General features: G+C 50.5%; 1 protein-coding gene across 18 annotated transcripts in view; it reads left to right on the top strand.

Moving 5' to 3' along the window:
- The window catches only part of Ssdp (Sequence-specific single-stranded DNA-binding protein), a 108,291-nt gene that overhangs the window by 46,755 nt on the left and 45,462 nt on the right, over window positions 1-16,074 (top strand). For all 18 annotated transcript variants that reach the window (XM_037432204.2, XM_037432203.2, XM_037432206.2 and 15 more), the window contains exon 5: window positions 12,594-12,638. In XM_037432204.2, the coding sequence (XP_037288101.1) occupies window positions 12,594-12,638 (45 nt within the window). The remainder of the gene's footprint in view (window positions 1-12,593; window positions 12,639-16,074) is intronic.

Below are 16,074 nucleotides of genomic sequence, written 5' to 3'. Positions count from 1 at the left end.
CATATTTGCACCACGCAGTTCAACACATCACACCGATGGCACCACACTGCTTCTTCGTTGACATGTCTCACGTCGAAACACCGAGTCCACAGAACGTAACATTCAACCAACAACAATAAGAAAAGTTTTTTTTTTTTTTTTTCGAGAAGAAAAAAAAAAACTGCCGTTGAGTGCACGTTTCGCACTGCACCACAATTTACCCACATATGTCCGCCACACAGTTCACTGCATTGCCCAAAGGTCCACATTCACTAACCTCAAAATACGCAAGAAGTGAGAAAAAGTATGGACACATCTAGCGGATTGTGAAAATCCCCAAATTAGTAGTACACCACCCCTTTTTTTTTTTTTTTTATCATATATACCCTATCATCTCAAAAACTATACATCATGTTAATGTTACATTGCATGTAACTTCTTCAAATATTTACAAGCAACACCCTTCCATGGTCCGCAAGCAAGATCCAAAAGAAACCAGCGGGAAATCGAATTTGACGCTTAAGTTATAGCGTCCCGTACAAGACGTTTAACTGCTCTAACCATTTGACAAGAGTAAGGAATCGGAAGCCAGTGGAAGAATTCTCGACCGTAAGCTCGTATGAACCTAAAGCTGTGTATCACCAGGTTCCCAACCTCGAAATCACAAGCATACACGCTGGAATGTCTGTATGCCAGTCGGAGGCGTTGCCTCCAGGCGCACCAGTACAACCACGCCTGAATCATTTCATCCTTCCCACGAACGCCTTGCTTGAGCTCGTAAGCCGCTAATCGTTGAGACATCTTAACAGAAGCGACCTCTTCAACCGAAGATGCCAAAGAGCACCAGTCGGCGTCCTTCCTCGTACAATAACCTGCTGGACCATTACTGCCTTCTGGTTCACTTTCCATCCCTTCAGCTTTCTGTATTGCTTGTTCATCAATACTTTCAACCCTTCTGCCTGGGTCATCGTGATTACCCTCATTGTCACATATAGCTGACCTACATTGCAACTCTACTCTCTGTTCTTCAACAAGTGCTTTTGCATTTTGCTCCAATATTCTTCTAAAAGCATCATCTACAATTTCCCGAGAACACAAGCCATCTCTCTGTATGGGCAAGTTATAATCATGGTGAAAAACCATGTCCGTAGCGTCTGTTGCTATCTCCAGTGGCCCAAAACAATAGGTAGCTGCTACATCAGAGCTTTCATTATGGCATTCGCCGGCATTACCTAGGAGACCTTTTATTGCTCCTTCAGCGGAGCTATTCAGAGGCAATCCTACCTCTGAATAAAGTGCGCTTGACCTCTCACAGGTTTCAAAATACCCTTTACTCTGAATGGAACGTTCTTGTTCCATGCTCACGAAGCATTCCTGCGCTTCAATAAGCTTATCGAGTCTCCTAGTCTTTTGACTGTTTACCTCCCTGTCATACTCTTTCAGAGTTTCTTTCTCTAGCGAAAGGTCATGACGAGGTACAGGGTCAGTCTCACGTAAATTCAAATCGCTCCCGATGTAACTGCTTTCAGAGCACACCTCATCCACTGGTTGACTACTCTGGCTCTCAGACCACGTATATTCAGCGTTTTCCCTCTCAAGCCACTGCTGCAAATCCTCATATTCTAGTTCCAACAGTCTCTTCTTTTCGCGCATCTCTATCTCGAGCAGCCTTTTCTTTTCACGCATTTCTAGCTCAAGCTGCTCCTTCTTAGCGCGTGTCTCTCGCTCGAGCTTCTCTCTCCTAGCCCGTGTTTCTCGCTCGAACTCCTCTCTCTTAGCGTGTGTTTGCAATGCAATCTGCTGCTTTTTAGCGTCACATATCGCAGCCCGTTCCTCTTGCGCTTGCGCCATTTGCTTGTCGTACCACTCCTTGAACTCCGCTCCCTTGAGACTTATACTCTCCGCCAGATCTAATAATTCCGAAGTGCTTTTCATCGCGTCGAAAAATCTACATGAAAAACAAACGACTTTGTCCTGTCGCCGCGGACGCCAATTTGTGATGCAGGTTTCTTTGTTGCTGATTTGTTTCTCCCGGGCTGAGCCTCAGAGAGTTTTGTTAATAAGGACAAAGCCGTTCGGTTTCCAAGAAACACACAAAAAGTTTAATTGAAAAGAAAAAGGCAAAGATTCCTCACAAAACAAAACACTTAATAAACAGTTGACTGGACATGACGAAACACATCTGTAAACACCCAACAAAAACGTTCAAAGTCAGTAACTAAACCTAACGTTCGAAAGGGGCTGAGTGATGGGAGTAGCGCAAGATATCTGTTCGGTCTCACCCACACGCTGAATTCCGCCGACGATGAGCAAACCGGAACGCGGTGATTCCGGCTTCAGGACGCGGGCAGGACGGGGATGAAGGAACGCTGGCTGCTGACGACACGTCGAGAAACCAGGCCGGAACGTGGTGGCTCTGGCTTTAGGAGTGTGGACCCGTCTGTGACGAGAGAACGCAGGCTGGTGGTGACGCGTCAGAGAACCAGGGTCGACCTAGTCAAGCAGCTGGGCGCACAGCTCGGGCCCGGAGCCCGACGGCTGTAGCTCGCCTGCCGGAACCAAAGTCCGCAGGCCCTGGAAAGGAGTTCAGGACCGGATGGCCACGGTCCTTTGGAGCGGGAACACGACGGCAGGAGGCCCCGGCCGGTTGAAGACCTGCAGGCTCGGGTCCTACGCCCGACGGCCCATCTTCAGCGCCCGGTCTGGTGACGACCTTCCGCTTGCCCCGTCTTCTTCGAACTCCCCTTGCTCTGGTCTGCTCAGGCTCCTGCTTCAGCTCTGGCCCACTTGTCTCGTTCTCATTGGAGATACTGCTGTCTCGTGGTGTCAAGCCATTGGGCCTTGAAATCTCCGTGTTCGCTGCCCATTGGATGTTTTACCTTTTGTTTACTTCACGTCCTGCCACGCATCCTCGTGCTCGACGCTCTTTAACGTCGTCATTCTTGTTTAAGCAGCCCCGCACGTGCACTCTGGTATTTCTCCTTTTGTTTTTTTTTTTTTCCGTGACGCGCACTTTTCGAAGGCGCGCACTTTGAACGCGCACCACACATCACAAAGTGATACAGAGCATGAAGGTCATTTCGCTCGCTGCGGCGGCCGCGATTCCTTACGCCAGCGTTTCAAGTGCTTGAGGTGCCCGTCTTGTCGTGCATGCTCACATCCTTGTGGCGTGGTCACACTCGCAGTTAAGTGCACAATGCAGGCAGCAAGAAGGCTAGCCGTGCTGAAAACTTGATACAATAATTGCTGGGGTTTCACGTCCCAAAACCACTGTATCATTATGAGAAACGCCGCAGTGGAGGGCTCCGGGAATTTCGACCACCTGGGGTTGTTTAACGGGCGCCCAAATCTGAGCACACGGGCCTACAGCCTTTTTCGCCTCCATCGAGAGCTCAGTGCTCGAAGCTTGGTTAGAAATGAACGAAGAAGGTCTAAAATACCGTAATTAACTGAAGTAATAAAGAATGAATCGAAATAATTGACTAAAATCGTTAGACACGTTCCAAAAATCGACGTTGAACTCCGCGGCTGGCGAGAGAGGGCGCTACCGACTCGCCGAGCTAGCGAATGCCCCTCTTTTGCAGCGCTTGGAATTCTGACGTGGTGCTTCGCCCTCTCCTTAGGGAGAGAGTTCTCGCACAGCTTCGCGTAACCACGCGCCCTTTTTTTTCTCTCTCTCTCTCTCTCTGTATCGGGAGAGGGCGTGAGCCGTATCGGAAAGCCCTGCGCTGACATGCTGCAACGGGTATGTGCCGACTCTTTGGCCTGAGCATTCAGCGCCCTCTTCCTATGCAGAGAGTGGGCGCGCAGCTTCGCTTAGCCGCGCGCTGTCTCTCTCTCTCTTTATGGGGAAAGGGCGCGGCGCCGCGCCAAAATTCCACGCGCTGACGCGCTGCAACGGCTACGTGTGGTCAGGCCTTTTACGCTTCGGCGACGCGTCGTTGCTGCTACGTCTGACGGGAGCAACTTGACGGGACTGGCTCCACACGACGCGTATCTGAACTGCTGTAACGATCAGGGAGTTGATGAAAGCGCCGCAAAAAGTAGCGCCCGTGTCGCACACGAAGTTTGCGAATCTCCCCAACCAGATTCCACTCGTGTCGGAGAGACCCTATGCGTGCTTACCTCAAACATTGGGCCTCATTGACGCTTTGGTTAAAAGAACAGTGGGAAACTGCACGAACGGGATTCGCTGCGTTACAGCGTGATGCACTTCCTCAAGTTTTGCAGTAGCGGAGATGTGCCATACAGTTTTCTTGAATGTCGTGTAACCTTCCAGAACACGTTGTTATCACATGTCCCCCCTGTGGCGAAACTGTGGCCTCTGTCATATCTGGACCTCGTAAACGAATAAAAAATCCCAGGAACTTGCCGCCTTGAGTCTCTTGTCTGCCCTTGAACGCGACGTGTTTTTATTTTTACCTGTGAAGAACTGTGCGCGCTCTAGCAGACGCTGCCAAAAATATCAACGCCATGACCAGCTGTAGGGGGAACTATATGGGCGCCACCTGTGTCTCCTTACTTTTGCTCGTTTCCCCTATTACAGAGCGTCACCTTGCATCGGTTGCGTTTCCGGTATTTTGGCATGGTAATTTGGGAGGACGAAAAAAAAATATCGCTCTTCGGTTTACTATCACTCTGAGTCTTCGGCAGTCAAAAAAGTCAATCCGGAGCTCGTGCCTTTAGAAGGTGAAACCTCTCTGGTTTAATTAGTACTAGGTGTGTGCTAATGGGGAAATAGGTAAGAAAAAAAAAAACGATGACACCTGAATCAAACACTATTCGAATACTGAGGGAATCATTTTTTTTTTGGAAAAAAAAATGATAGCCACTAGCCCCGCCGCGGTGGTCTAGTGGCTAAGGTACTCGGCTGCTTACCCGCAGGTCGTGGGATCGAATCCCGGCTGCGGCGGCTGCATTTCCGATGGAGGCGGAAAGGTCGTAGGCCCGTGTGCTCAGATTTGGGTGCACGTTAAAGAACCCCAGGTGGTCGAAATTTCCGGAGCCCTCCACTACGGCGTCTCTCATAATCATATTGTGGTTTTGGGACGTTAAACCCCACATATCAATAAATCAATTTTGAAAGCGAGGTAATTCCACGTGTTATTTAAAAAAATCAACAACTCGGTAAGTTTACGGTCACTTTTAGCCGAAAAAAAGGGAAATTACCGCAATGATATTGCTACGGAGAGGAAGAAAAGGAAGAGGTGCGACTGACAGGCGCGCGACTGGGCCAATCAGCCATTGTGTCTCTTGCCTGTAGTTTTTACTCTGCAAATACATCTCGCTCAGAAGCAACCAACCTCGTAACATATTGGTGAGAGGTGCTGGGTAACCATCAGGCAACGGAGCTCCGCAGCGGACGTCGCATCGCCCTTCCAGCCATGGCCAATGCTCAGCCCTCCGCGTCAACGTCAGCGTCTCCGACGAACATGGCGTCGCAACCGTACGTTTTCACGCCTCTCAAGGATCCCGGTACATTCTGCGGAACCGATGGCGTCGACGTTGACGATTGGCTGGCCATGTTTGAACGAGTGAGTGTGCCGAACAGATGGGATCCCACACTTCAGTTGGCTAATGTGCTGTTCTATTTGAGAGGCACGGCCAAGGTGTGGTATGAGAACAATGAAGAAGAACTCACAAGCTGGGACCAATGCAAAGCAAAGATGCGGGAGGTGTTTGGCAAAACCGCCAGTCGGAAGATCGCCGCCAAAAAGGAATTGGCCTGCCGTGCCCAATCCCCTACGGAGTCATACCTCGCTTACATTCAAGACGTGCTGGCCCTCTGCCGAAAGGCCGAAAGCGACATGACAGAAGGTGACAAGGTGGGACATGTTCTGAAAGGGATTGCCGACGACGCGTTCAATCTCCTGATGTGCAAGGGCTGTTCCACCGTAGACGCGATCATCAAAGAGTGTCGTCAGTTCGAGCAAGTGAAAAGTCGCCGCATTCTACAAACATTCGCTCGACTCCCAAACACCGCTGCAACATCTACTTGCGAGGACCAGTCAACACCACAACGTGCATCGCCGCCGGGAGACCTTACACGCATTGTTCGTCGTGAACTGGAAGCTATGGCGCCCTCGGCGTTCTATTCGCGCAGTACCGATGCCACTCCTGTTACTGTTCCTCTTGTTCAAGCCATCGTGCGCCGGGAGCTTGAAAACATCGGAGTGCATTCCGTGTGCCATGTCACCGCGCCTAGAGTCAGCGAACGCCCTTTCGTGATGCCCTTCTCCGACCGACGGTCTTCTCCACGTACTCGCAACCCGGCTGAGTGGCGAACTGCAGATGACCGCCCTATATGTTTCAACTGCCACCGCGTTGGACATATTGCCCGTTACTGCCGCAACACATGGTCCTCGGCACATCGCGCAACGACCAATATGACCCGTTTCGACGATACCGCCCGCACCTTTCCACCTGCCGAAGAGCCCAATGCCATTGACCATTCTCGGAACACTTGGTACAGCCGCTCGCCTTCACCACGTGGGCACCAGTCTCGATCGCCGCAAACACGTCGCCCATCGTCCCGTTCGCCGCAGCCACGGCGCTTCTCGTCCCCCGTGGCTTCCGGTCGCGTTGTCTCGGAAAACTGAGAAATGCAGCCCCCGGAGGTGGTGCTGCATTGACGACTTCCGCAGCAAATCCTCTTTCCGTTCCCACCAGACGAAGTGTAATAGACGTTAAAGTAGACGGCGAACCTGTACAAGCACTTGTCGACACCGGCGCAAGCATTTCGGTCATGAGTTCAAGCCTACGCACACGTTTAAAGAAAGTTCTGACACCAGCGGCTGCACAAATGCTCCGTGTGGCCGATGGCGGCACGCCGATGGTTCTCGGTCTGTGCACTGCCCGCTTACGTATAAAGGACCACACTACTTCTGTCATTTTAGCCGTGATTGACCACTGCCCTTATGACATTATCCTAGGCCTGGACTTCTTGTCGAATCATTCTGCTCTGATCGATTGTGCTACAGGCGTTCTTCAGCTAGAGTTGCCTCAGATAGTCGCTGACCCCCCCACTGCCCCGCCGCGCCTGTGCTCTCTTCAGGATGTGCGGCTGTCAGCTCAGGCAGCCACCTTCGTCGTTTTGACCGCACAGCCCCAAGTTCCCGATGGTCAATATGTCCTCCTTCCTCTCGCCGACGTCCTCTTGAGCCGCAACATTGCCATTCCCCATACGCTTGTGACTGTTACTGACAATTGTACCTCGCTTCCACTTCTCAATTTCAGCTTGTGCCCTCAAGTGCTTCCTCGTGGCATGTTCTTGGCCAGCGTATCTAATGCTGACGAATTCGAAATAGCAGCGCTCACCACCGAGATTGATTTACTTCAGTCTCCAGTAGCGAACAGCACCTGTTCTCGGCCAGATCGTTTCTCGAAGATGATTGCACCCGACCTCAACCCTGCGCAAGCCAATGACATCCATCGCCTTCTCGCGTCATATACCGACATTTTTTCTTTCGACGACAGACCTCTAGGGCAAACATCCACTGTTCAGCACCGTATAAATACTGGTGACGCCAGTCCTATTCGCCGACGCCCCTATCGTGTCTCCCCCACTGAGCGTAGAGTTATCCAAGCAGAAGTGGACAAAATGCTCAACAAAGGTGTCATAGAACCATCAAGTAGTCCTTGGGCCTCCCCTGTCGTCCTTGTGAAGAAAAAAGATGGTACCTGGCGCTTCTGCGTTGACTATCGCCACCTAAACAAGATCACACGAAAAGACGTGTACCCGCTACCACGCATCGATGACGCGTTGGACTGCCTACACGGGGCTACATACTTCTCGTCTATAGATCTCCGGTCCGGCTACTGGCAGATTTCTGTCGATGAAATGGACCGCGAGAAGACGGCCTTCATTACACCAGATGGTTTATACCAGTTTAAGGTCATGCCTTTTGGACTATGTAACGCCCCTGCCACATTCGAACGAATGATGGACTCTCTCCTGCGTGGTTACAAGTGGTCTACTTGTCTTTGTTACCTAGACGATGTGATAGTCTTTTCATCTACTTTCGATAGCCACCTGACCCGTCTCGCTGCAATTCTCGCAGTCTTCAGAACAGCTGGGCTACAACTCAATTCCAAGAAGTGTCAATTTGGTCACCGTCAGATTGCCATTCTGGGCCATATTGTAAACGCCGATGGTGTCCAACCAGATCCCGAAAAGATCCGCGTCGTCCGTAGCTTTCCAGTGCCCCGTTCTACATCCGACGTCCGTAGCTTCGTCGGCTTATGTTCCTACTTTCGCCGTTTTGTGAAAAACTTCGCTGACGTTGCCCGGCCACTGACAGATTTGCTGAAGAAGGATACCACATTCTCATGGGGCCCTGAGCAGGCTCAAGCGTTCGCCGCTCTCATCGGCTACCTAACTACGCCCCCCATACTTGCCCACTTTAATCCTTCTGCTGCCACAGAGGTTCGCACCGACGCCAGTGGCCACGGTATCGACGCAGTTCTCGCTCAGCGGCACCACGGTAGACAGTGCGTGATAGCTTACGCCAGTCGCCTGCTTTCTCCCCAGGAGATGAATTATTCCATCACCGAGAGAGAGTGTCTAGCTTTAGTTTGGGCCGTCGCCAAGTTTCGGCCATATTTATATGGTCGCATTTTCACTGTCGTTACGGACCACCACGCCCTCTGTTGGCTGACTTCTCTGAAGGACCCGACTGGACGTCTGGCTCGCTGGGCTCTGAGGCTTCAGGAATTTTCGTTTAGCGTCAGCTACAAGTCTGGCCGTTTGCACAAGGACGCAGACTGTCTTTCTCGATATCCGGTAGATCCTCCTGATCCCGTTGCGCCTGACCTGGAGAGCAGAGTAATGGCGTTTACAGACGTCAGCGATATGCGCATCGAACAACGACGGGATGAGTCATTGCGCACTATCATCGACGCCATCCAGTCTGACAGCCATGACGCTGAATCCCGTATGTTCGTGCTGCATGACGGCATCCTCTACCGCCGCAACGTCACCACTGAAGGCCCTGAGCTTCTGCTTGTCATCCCTCGTCATCTACGGCCTGCCATACTTCAACAACTTCACGACGCACCAACAGCGGGACACCTCGGCGTTTCCCGCACATACGACCGCGTGCGACGTCGATTTTTCTGGCCTGGATTGTACCGCAGCGTACGTCGATATGTCGCCACTTGCGACCTCTGCCAGCGCCGGAAAAGACCTTCTTTGCTGCCAGCTGGATATCTTCACCCAATTGAAGTCCCCTCTGAACCATTTCATCGCGTGGGACTCGACCTTCTTGGCCCTTTTCCGACGACGACACTAGGAAATAAATGGATTGCCGTCGCCACAGATTATGCGACCCGTTACGCGATAACAAAGGCCATGCCAACCAGTTGCGCCACTGACGTCGCGGATTTTCTTCATGACGTCATCTTACACCATGGTGCACCCCGACAGCTGCTTACGGACCGCGGCCGCTCTTTCCTGTCCAAAGTTGTCGATGACCTCCTTCGATCGTGTGCTACAGCCCATAAGCTATCTACCGCCTACCACCCACAAACTAATGGCCTAACTGAACGTCTCAACCGCACGCTCACAGAGATGCTTTCGATGTACGTCTCCGATGATCATCGAGACTGGGATACAACGTTGGCCTATGTGACCTTCGCATATAACTCCTCTCGACATGACACTGCGGGATTCTCGCCTTTTTATCTTTTATATGGTCGCGACCCCATATTGCCATTTGAAACCACCTTGCCTCTCGTGCCATCTCCTTCCGAGTACGCGCGCGAAGCCATTGATCGGGCTCACATGGCTCGTCAAGTTGCCCAGTCTCGCCTCACCAGGTCACAGGATATGCAAAAAGCCCGCTACGACCACCGGCATCGAAATATAACGTTTGCCCCAGGTGACCACGTGCTCCTCTGGTCACCGTGTCGCCGTGTAGGTCTCTCCGAAAAACTTTTGTCCCGATACGCCGGACCCTACCTAGTCTTACGTCAAGTTAGCGACGTAACCTACGAGATAGCGCCATTGCACTCCAATACGTCACCAAGTTCGTCACTAGTTGACATTGTCCATGTTTCGCGCTTGAAACCCTACTTCTGTCGCACTTCTCCGGACTCTCGCCGAGACGGCGCTCCAACGCCCGGGGGTCCTGCTACGGAGAGGAAGAAAAGGAAGAGGTGCGACTGACAGGCGCGCGACTGGGCCAATCAGCCATTGTGTCTCTTGCCTGTAGTTTTTACTCTGCAAATACATCTCGCTCAGAAGCAACCAACCTCGTAACAATATCAGTTGACTCATTGAAGCAAGCTCGCATACAGCCGCAACTAGGGCACTGTGTAAGAATGAGTGGACTAGAGCCATAAAACTGATTTCGTCCGCCGTGGTGGATCGGTGGTTTCCGTGCTCGGCCACTGACCTGATGGTCGCGGGTTCGATGCTGGCCGCGGTGGCCTCATCCTGTGACATGGTTGACGTGCATGTACCGTGCGATGTTGGCGTGCAGGAGCGACCGTTGTGCAGGTTAAAAGGAAAGCAGTGCTCAAAATTTTCGGTGCCCCTCCACTTCGGCGTCCCTCGTCATCATAACGTGTTTTTTTGACGTAAAACCCAACTTATTATCGTTGTTAATACAGGTAATTTATAACTGCTGGCTGAAATACAGCAGCCACTACAGTATGAAAGTGGCGCGCCGTCAATGGCTTTTCAATAAAGATTGATTGAAATATTAAACCACGTTCACGAGTCAACGTCATCGTGAATGTCATGATGGAGATAGTGGATTGCTGACGGTCGGTTCGGTGATGCTGGAGTTTCAAGGGGGAACGCCTTCATTCTGTGATCAGACTCGGGATCAGTTCAGCATCCATAGTCTCGTAGTACCTTGGGCAGCAGCATGCATCATAATGATTCCATGGTTGAAACGAGAAACATAACACCCCTCTCTCTTTCAACGTGGCCTTCCTCCCAGGTTTATCCGTCGGTGCTTTACTATTCGAAATATGCCGGAAAATATTCGGCTGGTATTTCCGATACGCAGTATTCGATTCCTTATTCGAAACGTTCGAATATTCGCACTCCGCTTATTAGGACCGTTTTACTTCCGCATTAACCAGCAATGATGTTTTAGCGCCCTGCAAACAGGCTGCAAATCGATTGGTAGGTGCTGTATACCGTATTTTACTCGATTGTAGCGCGAGGGCTGACTTTCAATTGCATCTAGGAAGGAAAAAAAAACGTTATTTCGGTATACTCCACCGTAGCGCGAGAAAGTCCACTGAAGGTGGCAAAAATCTGGGAATAGGGAACGTTCGGGTAAATACGGTATTTCCTAGCTGTTCTTTTCAGCACTTAGTTGTGCCGGCACTGGTGTTAACCGTAGCGGCGTGGCCTTTCGAATACTACGTTTTTTTGTTTACGCTTTTCTATTTTTTTTTCTTCAAGCACCGGCGCCGAAGTTCTAACGTCACCGCCGGCGTCATTCGCGTTGCGCCATCATCGGTCACGTCAGGCCGATTTGTCTCGCTGCGGCAGCTTCGGATTCGGCTACGCACGGCCCTCTTTTCGTGCCTCTTCGCGCACTTATTTTTTTAAGGGCTTCCCTGCTATTTTTCGTCTCCTCCGCGCGTTTCTCTCTCTCGTTGCTCTCATTGGCTCGACTCGGGTCAAGGCCAGGGCTATGTTAAGAGCGGCCCTCTGGGTTTGCGTCCGTCGCTCGCCGCCTTCCCAAACGGGACGTCGACGTCAGTGCGTTCATCTCAGTCTTCGCGCACACGTCCCCGCCCGTGGGCGTCACGCTACAAGTGCTGCAAAGAAAAGGGTTGCAATTAGTTGCTGTCAATCGCTTCGATGTGGTCCACTTAGAACCTGCTGCGATCTGTCGCTAATTGCATGAACGATTACGCGCGAGAGATAAAAATCGGGGGGGGGGGGGGGTACGGTTTGACGTATCGTTCGGGAAAAGCGTATCAAGGTCGCAGGATCAGCCGTGACAATCTTCGGGCGATGCACGTATGTGGTTAACGCTATAGGAACGATCGCTTGCAATCACGTGCGTTTCCCACGATACCTCCTGCATCTCTGTGTTAATGACTGTGCTTCTAGGGGCGTTTAAATTGCCCTTTTTTTTATTCACTGTTTCGAACTGTATAATGTCTTCGCCACCAATGTAAAATCCCATCATTTGCTCAATTCCAGTACTACGTTTCTATTGACTGTTCGTGCTCTATTGACATTCATGTTCAGTGTGTCCTGTTTTATTTTACAGCTTTTGAATTTGCTCCTCCCCACTATTGCTAGGATGACGCCAGTGAGGGCACGAGGGGTTAGCCCGCCCCCTTGAAACATTTAGACCCTTCCCCCAAAAGCAAACTTAGTCAAACAAGTTCCTTTCCCCCTAAGGGTCTGGTCTCTCTTGTGGGTAAACACCCGACGTCATCATTCTCTTTTGGGAATAGCCCTTCTGGGCTTTTATATATTGAAATAGAACAATAAAATAAGTGAGTCTATTGTAGCTTTTCTTTTCATCGTGTTTTCTTTCCTGTGTGATATTCTGAGGTAAGACAACGGTGGAATTCCTTGGCATCTGGCTGGTTTCTCATGTGTTTCTGCCTGCCTTTTTTCCTTTCTTTCTTCGCAGGGCTTCGTTAATTCCGGTTACGCCGTCAACGGCATCGCTGCGCACGTGAGTACTTATCTCCGTTGTCTCCCCCACGTCCATCCCCCAACCCCCCCCCCCCCTGCCTAATTTACTACTAAAACCACCAGGTGAACATATGGCGCCAGTGGTCCTTCCTTGCGGGAACGGCAACAAGCTTGTCGGTTCAGCTTCGGAAGAGCTCAGAATTGTGAAATTGGCTTATTTTCGGGAAAGTATAACGTTATAAACGCATCGCTGCGAAATGATCGTGGATTCGCGGTGGAGAGGAAGGTACCCGCTGTGGAACTGTTTGGACAGAGTAAGGCCCGATATCTGAGAAAATGTATCACAATGTGAGACTTGTTTGGCTGTTGCATCTGACGATGACAACCGCAGCAATAGGAATGCGTTCGGCCAGTGAAAGCTTCTCTGACAATTTGATCGATGACCCTCGAAGGAACTCAGCCACCTGCTTTCCCTAAACTGTTCCGGGCGTCTCTCTCAAATGGGGTATCTAATCGACGTCATGCTATTCCATTGTGAAGCTCCATGCTCCGCAGACGGCTCGGAGTGCGAATTTTGGGCGAGATGTGCGTGCCCTATGCTGTCCAGGGGTCGGGGCCAGAATTTTCGTGGGGAGTGTGGTGCTTTCTGCGAGGTGTTTCTCCGTGCACAGCATAGTTAGGGAACCGCCACTCGTGTCGTAGCGCCTGTGGAATGGTTCCCAAAGTAACCGTCGAAACTCTGGGGCGTTTTGTTGGCGTATCGTAGCCCCCCCCCCCCCCCCCCCCTGCAACCCTGCGTGCGTATATGCCTGAAGTCATTGCGGCTTGACGCTCTAGCCTGAATCACGACAGATACACCTTTTGTCGAATCATAATCTATACGCTGTTGTCCTCGCGTCTTCGTTGTCATTACCGAAGCTGCACTAATGCTAGGAATTGGCGATAAAGGAGAAGCATTACTATAACATAAGCCGATTCTCGCCGTTTGCTTGTTCCTGTAGAGGTAAAAAAAGGTCGTTCTTCTCTGTGCGCGGAGCTTTAGCAGTAGGCAACACACAGGGCGTTGCGCCGAATATCTCTCCCGTGCGAACCGGAGGAAAAAAAAAAAAGAGGAGAGAGAGAGAGACGTCGGCCCTGCCGCGGCCGCCGCCGGGAGGCGAGAAAACGGGGCACGCCGCCGACGCGTGCGCGCGCTCACTCGCCGCCGCCGTCGGACTGGTTTCGACGCCCGCCATTCGCTCGTCGCCCCCCCCCCCCCCTCCTTTCCTCTATCTCCTGCTGTTTTTGTTCTCTTTCCCACTGCCCTCTCTCTCCTGGACTCGCTGCAGTGGCTGCGCGAGCGATTGTTCTTCCGCACCCCCCGCTACCGCTCTTGTCTCAAACCTTCTCTCTCCCTCACTAGTTGTTCCCTTTTCATACCTACTTCTTTCGGGTCTGATCCGACTCTTTCTGTGTTTGTGTGTACGTTGTTTTCGCCCTTGCATTTCCTCCTCCGGTGCGTCCCTTTTTTCTGGATGCGTTCTTGTCCAGTCTTTCTCCTCTCTTTATTCTCTCTCCTCGCCGTCTTCTTACACCCCGGATCAGACTCTCTCAGCTGTTTTTTTTTTTTGCGTATGCGTTTTTGCTCTCGACTTCTTTTTTCTTCGCTTTTTTTTTTATCGTGTGCGTGTGTCGGTTCCTGCCCCTTCTCTCCGTAACCCTCATTTTTTTTTTGTGGGGGGGGGGAGGATTTCTTCTAACGGGAGCGAATCGTGGGTGGGTTTGCCTATTTGTTCATGCTTGGCCTCCGCCCTTTCTTTTTTTCACGCTGTCTTCTTCTTTCCATCCCCTTTTCGCTTTTTTTTATTTTGCTCTCGCGTTTCCTTCTCGCTGCCACGTCGCCTCTCCGCTCGATCTTTACCCAGCCCTCCGCTATTGTTTTTTTAGCCTCTATTCTTTCCTGCTGCGTCGTCTTTTTTCTTGTCTTCTCTGACAACGTATATATTTTCGCCCTCTCCATCTTTCCGTTTTTCTCAGCTCCTTTCTTCCTCTTTGCTGGGTTGTTCTGTTCGCGAATCTTCTTCGCTCGAGTGCGCGCTCGATGCCCCTTTTTTTCTGTTTTTTATTCTCTCCAGTCTTTGCCCTGTATCTTTTTTTTTTTTTTTTTTTTGCGGCGCTGCTCCTCGTTTCTTCGCTGTTTGGCCACTGCTTGCTTCGTCCTCTCCGCTTCTTTTTTTGCCGGCCGCGGCGATTGGATGATCGCCTGTTGCTTGCGTGCCCGCCCTCCTTCCATGCGGGGTTATCCTGCTTCCTTTTCCGTCATTCGCGAATTCGTTTTGATTCCTAGCAGATACCCCCTCTCCCATCCTCCTTACACAAGCCTTCGCTGTTTCCTCACTTTCTCTTGGAGTACATGTTTGATAAGATGTGTCGGCTTCAAGCAGGACAGGTGCTTGTTTCCAGGTGGTGAGTTCGGTGGCATACTGCACACATACGATAAGCCGCCACGAAAAAAAAAAGACAACAGCACTGCTTGAAAATCCTGACAATAAAAACGCACAAGGACGGGAACTGCCTCTCTTCAAGCGAAATAATGATGACAGTGATTGATATTGTGTCACCTGCCTCGGTGGTCTTGTGGTTATGGTGCGTGACGCTGACCCGCGCGTCACAGGATCAAATAACAATCGCGTGGCATATAATCAATGTAATAGCATTCAATATGCAGTGATGGAAGTGCTGCTCTAAAACGACACCGAGACAATGAGAATGACGAACTTTTACCGTTTGACCGACTCGTAAGTCCCAAAGAAACAGAGAAGAATCTGTGTGCTACCATCCCGATGTGCTACCAGTGTGCAGCATTATCGGCTCTGGTCTCATTTATGCAACAAGTGTATGCATATTAAGTATATAGCTCACTTGGATGTCATTTTTTTTTCTCAGATAGTTCATTTGGTTGTCTTTTTTTTCCGCGGTTAGACATGTAGGCTAATGTGGTAAAATGTGAAAACGAGCGGGATTGCTTTTACTTCATACCGATTATCTATGGCTTATTTGGCACCAGTTGTGTGGGACAGTGGTTACTTCTTAAATGTGGGGCTCAGCTTTTCCTGTTTGATTTCTGTCACAAGTACTAGTATTTTAAATTGTAGCTCATTTTACAGCATATTCTTTTACAACCTGCCATTGTTTTATACATGAACTTTGCATTGATGGTTTTTTGTTAAGTATACTTCATAAGAAATATGAATATTTATGAGATGCTTCGACAATGCTCTCAACTGAAATTAATGCATGGCAAATTTAATATCTGCTCCTAAAGAACTAATGGCTTCTCTAAACTAACATTTCTTCCGCCTCTGAAAACACTTGCAGCTGCTCCAAAACAGTCCAGAAAGTAAAAAGGCACTTCCATCGCTGGATATGCAGCATCACAGAAAATGCGGCAGTGGTGGCAGTGTATCTGAGTGAAAAATCTCGTGGATGCGAGGAAT

This window comes from Rhipicephalus microplus, chromosome 10 (genome assembly GCF_043290135.1).
Source record: "Rhipicephalus microplus isolate Deutch F79 chromosome 10, USDA_Rmic, whole genome shotgun sequence".
Taxonomy (NCBI): domain Eukaryota; kingdom Metazoa; phylum Arthropoda; class Arachnida; order Ixodida; family Ixodidae; genus Rhipicephalus; species Rhipicephalus microplus.
This window is presented reverse-complemented; position numbering and strand designations above follow the sequence as displayed.